Source organism: Cnephaeus nilssonii (assembly GCF_951640355.1).
Source record: "Cnephaeus nilssonii genome assembly, chromosome: 10".
Lineage (NCBI taxonomy): Eukaryota > Metazoa > Chordata > Mammalia > Chiroptera > Vespertilionidae > Cnephaeus > Cnephaeus nilssonii.
This window is the reverse complement of record NC_137081.1, coordinates 63,904,023-63,916,901: the sequence shown is the minus strand read 5'-3', so window position 1 is coordinate 63,916,901 and position 12,879 is coordinate 63,904,023. Positions and strand designations below refer to the sequence as shown.

General features: G+C 43.6%; 1 protein-coding gene across 1 annotated transcript in view; it reads left to right on the top strand.

Annotated features, from left to right (window-relative positions):
• KIF5C (kinesin family member 5C) overlaps nucleotides 1–12,879 on the top strand; it is a 143,548-nt gene that overhangs the window by 104,021 nt on the left and 26,648 nt on the right. Inside the window, exons 15-17 of the mRNA XM_079782497.1 lie at nucleotides 2,162–2,308; nucleotides 8,666–8,854; nucleotides 12,241–12,358. Coding sequence (XP_079638623.1) covers nucleotides 2,162–2,308; nucleotides 8,666–8,854; nucleotides 12,241–12,358 — 454 coding nt within the window. The remainder of the gene's footprint in view (nucleotides 1–2,161; nucleotides 2,309–8,665; nucleotides 8,855–12,240; nucleotides 12,359–12,879) is intronic.

The window sequence follows — 12,879 nt, the reverse complement described above, 5'->3', positions numbered from 1 at the left end:
GCTTTCTATTCAGGAGATTGATAACGTTAGCAGGGATGCCTTGTGGAGTAGTCAAGAGAGTGCAGACTTTGGAGCCAGAAAAATCCTGGTTAAAAAGTTCTTTAAAAACTTAAAAAATTTTTTATTGACATTTATTTATTTATTTTACAGAGAGGAAAAGGGGGTGGGGAGAGAAAGAGAGAGAGGGATGTGAGAAGCATCGATCGGTTGCCTCCCACATGAACCCCAACTGGGGATTGAACCCGCAACTTGGGTATGTGCCCTGACTGGGAATTGAGCCCACTACCTTTTGGTGTACGGGATGCCTCACCAGCCAGGACTCTGGTTAAACTTTTGACTTTAGAACTGTTAAGCCTTAGTCAAAACATTTAAATGCCTTGAGTATTCGTTCCCTTATTTGTAAAAATGGCAATAATAGCATGCTTCTTTCAGGGTGTGAGAATGTGGCAGTTCACATAAAGCACTTAGCATGGACCTGTGCATTTGCTATAGTTTCAATAAGCAAATCTCAAGTTGTTAAATCAGTAGGTGAGAGTGGGTGACCCTGGAAGGCTTCACTCTTCTTGTTATGTCCTCCTGAATGAAGTCCCTTCCCTCCCACAGCTCCCGTGCTAGCCCAGGCCTGGGCTGTTTGGTTTGTTGTCCTGCTTTCATCCAGTGCTTTAGTCTGCACATGTTCTCATTCTCAGATGCTCCCAGCGAAAGATGCTGCTGGTCCTGCACAGTGAGCTCATGGCATCAGGGCCAGTGAGCATTTGGCGAGGTGGCTGGTGGTGGGATGTGTCCATTTTGTCCTTTTCTATTTGGAAAATGGGTGGTAGGAAGCTGAATGGCTGCCCTTGGCACCTCAGCCCAATGGCCTGGTATTGTGAGATTGTGCCCAGACTGCTCTGTGGAAAGCATCCAGTCCTCCTGGGCAAGGAGGAGCAGCAGATGGTACAGGGAAGCTCTAGGCTCTGACCGTAAAGCTGATGGAAAAGGCTCCTCGCTCCATACATTCAACTGCATGAGGCGGACTTTTTAAATGGCCTCCCAAGATGGGATCTACTGCTCCTGTGGATTTTAAAACACAGTGATACCAGTGGTGGTAATACCAAAACAAAGAGAAAAACAGAAGGAAGACAGACTGGCAGTCACTTAGGGAAGGAGGAGACTTCGATTTCCTCTGCTTGTTTTCTTCTACAGGGTCCTTAACTAGTCCTTGGTATTTGCTTCTCAAAACAATGGAACATTTTTCACAATACAGTTCTTACTTTCTGTCAAACTGAAGTATTACTGGACTCATTTAGAGTACTATTTTTAGTAAGATCATTAAAAAGTGCTCTAATAAAATAGCTGCGTGTGGAAGAATTGAATAAATGTCTTTGTATTAGCCTCCAGAGCTTCATAATTTAGGGGAATTATTTTTTGTTGTTGGCTGAGTTAATACCAAGACACCAAAAGATGACAATTGTTTTGATGTTGAGAGTTTTAGTTAGTTAGTTAGTTACTTGGTTAGTTAGTTAAAAATACATACCTCTTGGTAGCACACATGAAGGATGGAAAGGTATGGGTTTGCTAATGTTTGGCAATAAAATGGAGCTTCTGTTATATATTAAGAAGGCTGATCTTGTTGAACTTGATTACTTTTGAAAAGAGGTGAAGAATGTTCAGTTCAGCTTCACTGTGAAGATTAGAATTTCTCTAAGTTGTTTTCTAAACGCATTAATGCCCTTCTGGGCCTTCCTGACTGGAGTCAGATGGGAATGTGGAAGTGGTCCAGGGAGCAGGTTTGTTTGGACGTGGAGGTGGGGGTGCCTGCAGGTATGTTTAGACCCTTGAGGATGTGAACTGACACAGAACATCTGGTAGGTAGGAAGATGTGAGTACACGTTCTGAACCTCAGGGTTCCTTTGGGCTTTATTTATTTTTAATAACTTTTTTCACTTACCTGGAGATTGTCATCTGATATGTAGACATAACATAGCAGGCTAAGCCGGCTTTCTCTTCTTGTCAAAGAATTCAGTGCTATGCTATTGTTTGACTTAAAGGAACCCTTATATGGAATCACATGAAATGGTAACAGAACTCCACCTTACGTCATGTTGTTATTCATTGCGGTGCTGAGTGCATAAAATCGATGGGCAAGCCTTTTAATTTGTTGCGGAAATGTGTTTTTCAGACCACACTGACAACCACACAGCGAGAGCTGAGCCAGCTGCAAGAGCTTAGCAACCACCAGAAGAAGAGAGCCACCGAGATCCTGAACTTGCTGCTGAAGGACCTGGGGGAGATAGGCGGCATCATCGGCACCAACGACGTGAAGACTGTAAGTCAGCCCTGCATTCTCTACCTGCTCTTCCAACAGCGCGATCCCAGCAAGGGGGTCTGTGCTTGATTCTCCGAGAATCCAATGCATAGTGCAGTGCTTTGCATCTGCCACGTGCTTTGTAATATTCGAATAAAAATGATCAAGTGAATGATTGTTTGAGTAAGGAAAAGGAGTGAATGATTGTTTGTGTAAGGAGGAGGAGAAAAATAATTACCTTCAGATATAGGAAATGTCTTCAAGTCTTGGTTGACCGGATGTAAATTGGTTTATTCCCCACACTTACATGCCAGTGTCACAGATATTGGGAATTAGATAGGTTAACCAACAGTTCTGGTCTCAGAATTGTGTTTCTCCTTTTCTATGAGAACCCAACAGAGTGAAAATTACCCCACCAATCAGCATGAATTAGGAGAGCTTTTAACTGAAAGTAATAGGATTCTAACAGTGGCTTGAAAAACAAAGCCACATTTAATTATTCACCGTATGAGACGTCTAGAACCTTGCTATTCAGGGTATGATTTGCGTCACCTTGGAGCTTGTTGGGAATATAGACGCTCAGGCCTACCTCACACCCACTGAATCAGACTCTGCATTTTGACAAGATTCCTCAGGCCATTCTTTAGCTTACTAAAGTTTTAGAAGCAAGTTCTGGTTTGGTGCAGTGCTTCCACAATGTCCGGTACCCAGGACTTTCCTCTGTTTCCTTTATGTCTTCCTTAGCCTGTTTCGTGTCTGTAGGTTTTTGTCTCACGGTAGCAAGGTAGCTGCTAGAGCACCAGTCCGCACATCCTCCCACAACTACATCCAAGGCGGGCTGGGCTGAAACGCAGCCAACTTTCATCCAGGAGGGAGCTGTCTCCCAAAAGTCCCCTTGACATCCCCCTGTACCTTATTGGCCAGAAGTGGGGTGCATGACCACCCCAAACTGCAAGGGAAGCTAGGAAAGTAGAGCATTAGGATTACTATCATGGGGTTAAACCAACCATCAATAATCCCCTGGGGTTGTGCACATTGGTGCCATTGATGGCAAGGAGGAAGGGAGATGGGAAACATAGGGGTGGTATACAGTTGTCCATGAGCTAGGAGTGGGGTGTGGGGAGAGAATAAACAAAAGTTATCAGCCAAGAAAAATTAACAGCTTGCCACAATATAGAGATGCCATTGAAAAAATAAGATAGACATATTTAAAAAAAATAGCTTTATTGAGGTATAATTGATGTAAAGTTAGTCGTACTTAAAGTGTACAATTTGAGAAGTTTTGACATATGTATACACTTATGAAGCCACAGTAAGATAAGGAACATATCCACCACACACAAAGGGTGTACACTGTTTCTGGTCTCTGTTTTGTTTCATTGATCTGACTTTTATGCCAATAACACACTGTTTTGATTGCAGTATCTTTATAAGAATACAGGACCTTGTACAGAGTAGCCACTGATAAATGTGTGTGTTAGTCAAGCCAGGGAATGGTGCTGTATTGCTCAGCTCCCACCTCACAAGTCTAAAACAAAATCTTTGAATTTAGCCATTTGACGTTTAAAAGGCTGAATTCTGCTTTGTGGGAACTCTCAGCTTTTTAGTTGGGATTGTACTAGAAAAGGGTCCCCAAATAACATTGTTTATAGACATTCCTGAAAACGTAGAAAGCCCTTCTTGGATGATGTAACAGCTCCGGGTTTAGAATATATGAGCTCTTGTAAACCCATCATTCTTTCATTGAACCTCTATTGTAATTGAATATTTCATGAACTTTATGAATGAATCTAATTTTAGCTAGAATTCTCAGATACTATAGGGTGAACCCTATTAAGTTCCAGTTTGGTGATTTTATATTTGAGGATTGAGAAGAATTTTTAGAAGCATACACTGGTGTTGAGCTATAAACTTTTGACGTTTGGGTGATTGAATGGCCCTGGAAATATGAAGATGGAGTTGATTTATGGCAAGTTGGCGCCTGCTGCTGATAACGATAAAGGAAGATATTTTTATGCTAAGTTCTAAAATAGAGCTGATGAAAAATGCTAATGAAATAAAGGAATGCCTGGGTGCTTCAGCATTTAAAAAAAGAGTCCTTACCTCTGGGAATCTGAAGTCTGAGAGTATTTTAAAATAACTCTACTGGATGTTTTAAAGATATTTTTGGATTCCAGACATTGGATGCCCTGGTTAATTTCATTGATAACTCTCATTTGTAGAGCATCATACTCTTAATCATTCCATTCTTTTTCTTGTAATTCTGAATTAATTATTAGGACAGTGAGAGCTAAAGGGAGGAGTGATGTGACTTTGGACAAGCCACTTTGCTTCTCTGTAAGATGACAAGGTGAGCCAGATTATCTCAAAGGTTGTCAACTCAGAAATTACATGATGTATACAGATATTGGTTAGATATAACATTATGGAAGCAGATACTTTTGCCCCCTAGCTTTTTTGAGACACAATGGACACATAACATTGTATAATTTAAGGTGTACAGTATCTTGATTTGATGCATTATATGTTGCAAAATAATTACGATCATAGTATTAGCTACCACCTTCATTTTATCACATTTAGCATTTCTTTTTCCTGGTGAGGACATTTAAGATCTACCTCTTAGCAGCACTCAAGTGTATGACCCAGTATTACTAGCTATAATATTGGTCCCTGCTATGCATTAGCTCTCCAAACTTGTTAATGTTATAACTGGAAATTTGTACCCTTTGTCCAATAACTCCCCCATGTACCTACCCCCAACCCCTGGTAACCACTGTTCCTCTGAGTTTGACATTCTTAGATTTTCTAGCTACCACATATATGTGATATCATATAGCATTTGCCTTTCTCTGTATGACTTATTTCACTTGAGGGGTGAATCCTTAAGGTCCATTCATTTTATTGTAAATGGCAGGATTTCCTTTTTTTCCTCATGTCTGAATAACTTCCCGTTGTGTAACCACCCCCCCCCCCCCCCCACACACACACACCTGTGTCCGTTTATCTGTTGACAGACACTTAGGTTGTTTCCATATTTTGGCTATTGTATGTAATGCAGCAAAGAATGTGGGAATGCAGATATCCCTATGAGGTTCTGATTTTACTTCCTTTGGTTATAGACCCAGAAGTAGGGTGGCTGGGCTATATGGTAGTTCTACTTTTAAAAAATTTCATTTTTGAGGAACCTCCATACTGTTTTCCATAGTGACTGCACCAATTTATAGTCCAGCCAACAGTGCATGAGGGTTCCCTTTTCTCCACAGCCTTGCCAACATTTGTTACCTCTCATCTTTTTGATGACAGCCATTCTAACAGGTGTGAGGTGCTATCTCGTGGTTTTGATTTGCATTTCCCTGATGATTAGTGATGTTGAGCATCTTTTCATGTACCAGTTGGCCATCTGTATGTCTTTGGAAAAATGTTTGTTTAGATCCTCTGTCCATTTTTTAAATTAGATTGTTTGGGGTTTGCTATTGAGTTGTATGAGTCCTTTATATATTTTGGATATTAACCCTTATCAGGTATGTGACTTGCACATATTTTCTCCCATTCCATAGGTTACATTTTAATTTTGTTGCACAGAAGCTTTTTAGTTTGATTAGGCCCCACTTATTACAGACACTTTCCTTATTGTTAGGACTACTCAGTTATTAGAGTTATTTTGATCTAAGAAAATGAGCAAATCTAGGAAATCTTTTTCAGTGATCTTGTATTTTTGTTCCTAAAGTGCTTTCCGTTCCCACGAGGTCCCTCCTGGTGGTACTGGTGTGAGGGAAAGGATGGCTGTGGGAGTCTCCTCATATCAGTTCCAGAATACAACAGGCCGGCACCATATGGACACGGAAGGACCCCTATTTCTCCAGCTCTATCTTGTCTTGAAACAGAGTCCAGGCAATATTTTGTTTAGTCAACAAAACGATGAGACCAGCTCATGACAAGATGAGCCTGGTGTTGACTTTGTCAGGTTTGTTCACGAACTGCCTCTTTTTCTCATGTACCATGTCACTGGGTTTTCCCTTAAACAAAGATTTCCAGGAATCCAACCACAAACGAATAGGATGGAAGTAGAGTACATGACATGGATGGATTAGCTGCCTGACTTTCGTTTGACCCGCACTGACTACTTTTAGTCTCCTCTGACTCGATGTCCTAGAAGGTGAGCAGTCACCTTACTTACCTTTACTTGGCCTAGAAATGGCACCGTGCACAGCAGCCCATGCTCCTGGGCCGGTGGTGGGTGTGTGGGTGACTCGTCCTCTGTCGGCAGAGTGGAGGGGCAGGCAGCCTCTGTCTTCCAAGTGAAGGCAGCCTTTCCCCTGGATTGGTCATTTGTACTAGATCACACAGTCTAGTGTCTACGATTGGAGTCACTGTCAGACTCGGGAGAGTTATAAATAACATCTCAGCAGCAAACTCGGACTCTTCTTTTTGAAATAACAGTGTACTAGAATTACTTAAAACTTAGAATTCACACGACTAAATATATGAATTCTTAAGGGGTGAGAAACCTTACAGTTAAAGTCATTTGTTTGAAATAGTGTTTGTTTGTTTTTCCATCAGACATGGACTCAAATCTCTTTTTAGATCTCCTAGGACAAGGGTAGGCTTCAGTGCTTCTGGTTCTGGTTTGGGAGAAGAAACATCCAACTATCGTTTTGGAGGGAGCCCCTTATTGTATATCCATTTCTTATCTTCCCAGTTCCCAGGGGATCTGGGCGCAGAGTGGAAAGTGTCCTTGTCTAAGGACAGGCCTGGGTGGAGGAGGGGTTCCTCTCCTCCCAGGATGCCCTGCCTGTTGGTTCAGCGATGTTTACCCACCAGGCGCTGGTGCGGATTGTGAATTCCACATAGAAGATACGGATGTTCCTGTCCCTTTCTCCTGAAACTGACAATATGCAGGACACACCTGGTCAGGCTAGAGAATGAGTTTCTTTTCTCTGCTCCACATTTGACCAGTCTTCAAAGGTAGAAGAACAAAAATATTTTTTAAGGTTGCAGGCGTCTCTTACTCATTTCCTCCATGCTATAGGATGATAAAGGGAATATGTAAGGAGGAGTGGTGTTGGTAGACCTATTGTTGGCAGTCAGAAATATAACGGGCTTAAAGTAAGAACCTCCATTAATTTAAAATGGAGTCCAGAGTTGCTGTTAATATAGATCCTAAGTTGTGTTGAGTGACACTGATGTCACTAATTCTGTTGGGGAATTCTTGGGGGAAGGTTGACACCAAGTTACAGGTGCTCGGCCTGCTGTCTAGTTGGTGTCCTATCTGCTACCAATTTTCAGGGCTGATACACAATTCCTTTCCTAACTCTTCAATGTTTACTGAAACAAGAATCATATGTTGAATCAATGAAAACATCAGTGACAAAAGTGGGCTGTTTAGAGTATATTATGGAACATCAAAAATACCGTTAGAATCATTGTCTTAAAACGAGCTGAGGCCTCTGTTCATGGGCTGGTTCTGGACTGAGGTGCTAGAATGCCCTCTGGTGGTTAAACAAAATATGCACACAGTCACTTGGCTCATTTGGTCAACTTCCCTTCAAGAGCATGTTTGCATCTCAGCAAGTGGGTTTCTATCCCAAGTACCTTGTGTGAATTTTTGTTTGCAGGAGAGCTCTGAAACTTAGAAACCAAACATGAGCTCATGCAGGAATGCTGGCTGTCAGACTCTTCTCTCCTAAAGGGGCACTTAGACTGTCATTCTCAGGTGGTCTTAAATAATAAGGTCGATTCGGGTCTGCCTGGAAGGGGCAGGCAGGTAGAGGCAAGGAGACGTGGATTTGGTAATGGCACCTTCTTGTTCATTAGATTTTGTTGTTGTTTAATTGAGGACTATATAGAAAATCCTTTTTATTTTTCAATCCTTAGTTGTAGAAACATATTCAAGCCTTTAGACTACTCTTTTCTCTGAATAGCAGCAGACTCTAGAGAACATAATTGAAATTCTGGTTGGAGTTCTTATAGGGGCTCAGAGTCACCCTTAGAAGCACTGGGCCTCTGCTGGTCTAGGAATATAAGATATAAGACGTTCAATGGAACACGTCTTAAAAGTTATCTCTTGTTTTAATTTTTAGTGTATTTTTCTTTTGATATTATCTCTTCCACCCTAATAATGAATTAGAAAGAAAAGCCTGGTTAAATGAGGATTACATTTAGCAGAGGTTTTCAGTTGAAAGTTTCACCTGAGGTTTCCAAGATCTTGAGGTTGAACATATAGTACTTTGTAGGACCATTTTCAGCTTGGGGTCCTATAATTAGGGGTTCTTAACCAGGAACCCACAGACCTCTTGAGGACCCGTGGACAGGTTTCAGGGGCCCCATGGACCTCTGGGAATTACAGGCAGTAGCTGTGTCCCCTCCTGTGCCCAGCTGGCAGACGTGAATGGCGTCATTGAGGAGGAGTTCACCATGGCCCGTCTGTACATCAGCAAGATGAAGTCAGAGGTCAAGTCCCTGGTGAACCGCAGCAAGCAGCTCGAGAGCGCCCAGATGGACTCCAACAGAAAGATGAACGCCAGCGAGCGGGAGCTGGCCGCCTGCCAGCTGCTCATATCCCAGGTAGGCCACACCTTTCCTCTTCCCTTCACGGCCGTGCTCTGAAACCTGCTTCCTCCCTGCTCTCATCGGGGCTGATGGTGTAAGGGGGATATTGATGAGCTTTGCGTCGTGTAGTAGTTGTCCGTGGCCTCCCCAGGCAGTGGCTGTCCAGGCTTATTCTTAACCCAGGCAAGATTTTGTTGTGAGTTACTCGAATTAACTTCAGTCCCTTTTTAAAGGATGTGCGTATATATCTCTGTCTAGCTATCTGTGGATAATAAATAGGCAGGTAGGTTGGTAGGTAGATAGATGTATAATAAATGAGTAAAATTGGAATCTAAATCTCCTGTCAGTTAAGGCAATATTCCTTCATCGTTTACTCTCTATCACAGAACCAATGTAATGGGTGAAAACAGACACTACAGCTACCACCACTCTTGTTAGTGGCATTCTATTCAGTGTTGACAGTGGGCCATATGCTGTGCTAAGCAATTTATATGCCTCTCCCACTTGATCGTTAAAAAAATCAAGGGTTTTATTTTTGTTTCTGTTTTTCCGATGAGGAAACTGAGACTGAAGAATGATTAAACGTGGTGTCCAAAGTCATGGCGCCCGTGAAAGGCAGAGCTGGGACTCCCCCAATGTGTACCTGAACCCGAAGCCGGGAAGGGGCTTCCAAGCCCCGGGCACATTCCATTCCTCAGGAAGGGGCTGCTCTATTCCCACTGGAGTGGCGTTTTCATTTCAGCAAGGCGGTCTCAGAAAATGGCCTGGTTTCTGGCCTACCACCGTCACCTGAGCTTGGTGTGAGGATTTTTGGCTGCTGGAATGGTCTGGTGTGTGCTGCCCCTGCCTTATGCCAGGCGTTAAATCAGCTGGAGTCGTTTGGGGGAAACAGATGCGTATCAGCATGAGTGATGCCTCCGATGACCCTGAGACACAGACAAGCACATACCTTGTCCTGGTGTGCTTTTAAATGTGATGATAATACGTAATCATAGAACCATCTCCAGCCTCCTTGTTTGCCACCACAATCATCTAACAGACGCAATTAAAACATCAAGGTTCCATTTTACAACCAACATAATGAGCAGCAAGGTATTGAAAAGATTACTCCATGCTGGTGTGTGATGGTGAGATTTATATACATTGTTGAAAAAAGGATGATTTGGTCAGACCTTTTGGAAAGCATTTTGGGAATCAAAAGCCATGAAAAATGTAAGTGTACTTCGGTCCAATAATCTCATGTATGGTATTTTTCATTGGTAATAAAAATGAAAAATTTTCATTTCATATAGCATTATCATTTCATGATTAAAACTATTAAGGCCTTATATGGAAGTTGTTGAATGCAGTATTTCTTACATTAAGCTAAAATACCCAAATATTTATTGATAGACTAATAACTTAAAGTTATATGGGAGAATGTTATGTAGCTCTTACCAAAAAAATTATTAAATCTAGCCATTTGAAAAGTATAATTACATGAAGATAGTGAAAATGCTGATTAGTTCTTGTGTTGTGCTTTGCAACTTTGTAAAATATGTGTTCATATAGATAAAACCAGGAATGTAAGGCGGAAACAGTTGATAAATTAGAGTGGTTTATGGGTGAAATTTATCTGGACTTGCTTTACTGTTTACCTTTTATAATTTTTAAACATTAGGACACAGTGTCTCCCCGCCCCCCCCCCCCCCCCCCCCAGTATGATTCCCAGGTCCCTGTGGTACTGATGGCGTGTGCTTTGGGGAGCCCTGAGCCTGTTATTAGAGGTCAAAGCCAGAGTCCAAATAGAGGCCCCGCAGCCTGCAGCCCACTGTCTTCTCTTTCATCTGGAGGTGCCAGCCTCCACGCCTGAGTCCCTCCTGCCCTCTGTGCACGGAGGGGGCTGTGTCACTGCTCTGTGATCTCTTTAAAGAGATGCTGCGAGTAGCAGCACTGGCCCTGGAGTGGCCGTGGGGCTGCTGGAGGAGAGTGGATCTACTTCCCAGATGGAAGGGGATGTGGCCCAGGTGGGTATGCTCCCTTAGCCTGTGACCTCTGCTCACTGGAATGGGGCGCAGCCAGATCATGGCCTAAGTGGGGTGCTGTAAAGCTTGGAGCCCACGACCGGGGTCCAGGTACCCAGGTCTTAGAGAACACTGACTTTGGGAATATGAGAAGGGAGTCAAGAATATTAGGGCCTGGCTGGTGTGGCTCAGTGGTTGAGCATCGACCCATGAACCAGAAGGCCACGGTTCGATTCCCAGTCGGGGCACATGCCTGGATTGTGAGCTCTCTCCCCAGTAGGGGATGTGCAGGAGCAGCCAATCAATGATTCTCTCTTATTATTGATGCTTCTATCTCTCTCTCCCTCTCCCTTCCTCTCTCTGAAATTAATAAAAACATATTGAAAAGAGAATATTAGGATGTTTGTGTTTAAAGAATCCCTGTGTTAGGCAGGGTTTTCTACATTAGCAATAGTTTCCCATTAGGTGCTGTTTTGTATTCTGCTACAATTTACACAGAGCTAAAGATTCCATCATTATTTCCTGGGTTTCAAACGTAAGAGAAACCTTGGTTGTCTGGTTTTCGACATGATCCAAGGAATCTGACAAAATATTGCCAGCTAAAATGCTGTTATCTTCCTTGTTTACACTCATCCTCTTCACCAAAAGCTATGCTTATAAATTCAAGGCTCCAACTGAGTCCTGCCCCCAGCGGTCATTTTGTTAGATCCGAGCTCAGTCTCCTGGGTCTTCCCGCCTAAATGGGGCGGGGGGGGGGGGGGGGGGAGAGTCTGCTTATTTCCATCTGCCTAGAAGTGACTGCTGTCTATTCATCAGTGAACTCCCATTCATTCATTCATTCATTCATCCCACTAATAGTTACTAAGCACGTACTCTGCCCTCATGAGCTAACAGGTAAGAAAGTGGGTGAGATAAGTCGTGTAGAAATTCAGTGCCATAAGAAAATGATGGGGTCTGCCTGATAAGGTCCATGTCTGGGAGGGATGGGGGAGAGCTTACCAGGGAGAGGAAAATGTAAAGTCCGTGAGACAGAAATTGGTGAGTCTGAGAGACAGAAAAAGAAAAGCCATAATATTTGATTTGTAAAGATGCAATCCACAGGTGCGGGTTCAAAGAATGAAGCCCTCAGCCCCAGACACTCCCCCACCCCTTTCTCTCCAGCCAGATCACCCCTTTCTCTCTCTGCGAGGAGGAAACCAGCCTGGGCGCTGGTGTCTCACCACTGTGGATGGCGAGGAGGGGCGTGGCCATGAGGGGAGTCTGTGGGCAGCAGAGAAGCACAGGGAAAAACAGAGGACCCTGCTAGTTAGTCCATTGCATTTTCCCATTGGACAGTCCCGGGCAAGTGGGGTGACCACTTCTAGTTGTTCATTGTTTTTATCTATTTGCTGTTTCAAGCACGAGGCCAAGATCAAATCCCTGACAGACTACATGCAGAACATGGAACAGAAGAGGAGGCAGCTGGAGGAGTCCCAAGACTCGCTCACTGAGGAGCTGGCCAAGCTCCGAGCCCAAGGTAAATGAGTGACTACTTTGCAGGTGTCAAACTCTCGGCCTAAGCAGGCACTGTCTGCATTGCTGAACTCAAGATGTCCACTTTTGCTCAATTAAAGCATTTCTAGGTCTACTGATGACAATGGCATCATTGCGGGGAGGGGGGAATAATCTAGAAGACTGCCTTCACTCTCTATCTGCTCCTCTGCCCACTTTTCCTGAGCCCACCCTGCCGCCCACGTCAGAATCCCCTCTTCCCTCCTCCTGTTTCAGTCTATCAAAGGCCTGTCTGTTCTACCTGCTCATCTCCGTCTTCATTGTCACTGCCTTAACCTAAGAATTGCGATGAGGTCCGTTTACCGAGGGTCCTGCCCCAGTCTGCTCCAGGCTGGCCACCGGGCTGCAACCCAAGGGGCTGCTCTAAAGTCAAATCTGTCTTGTGCCCAACCCCAGGCCTCCGACATTGTTGCTCTTGAGGTCAAGTCTGAACTGCCACCAGTGGCTCACTGTGCCCTCCGTCCTCGAACAGGCTCCTCCCTTTGT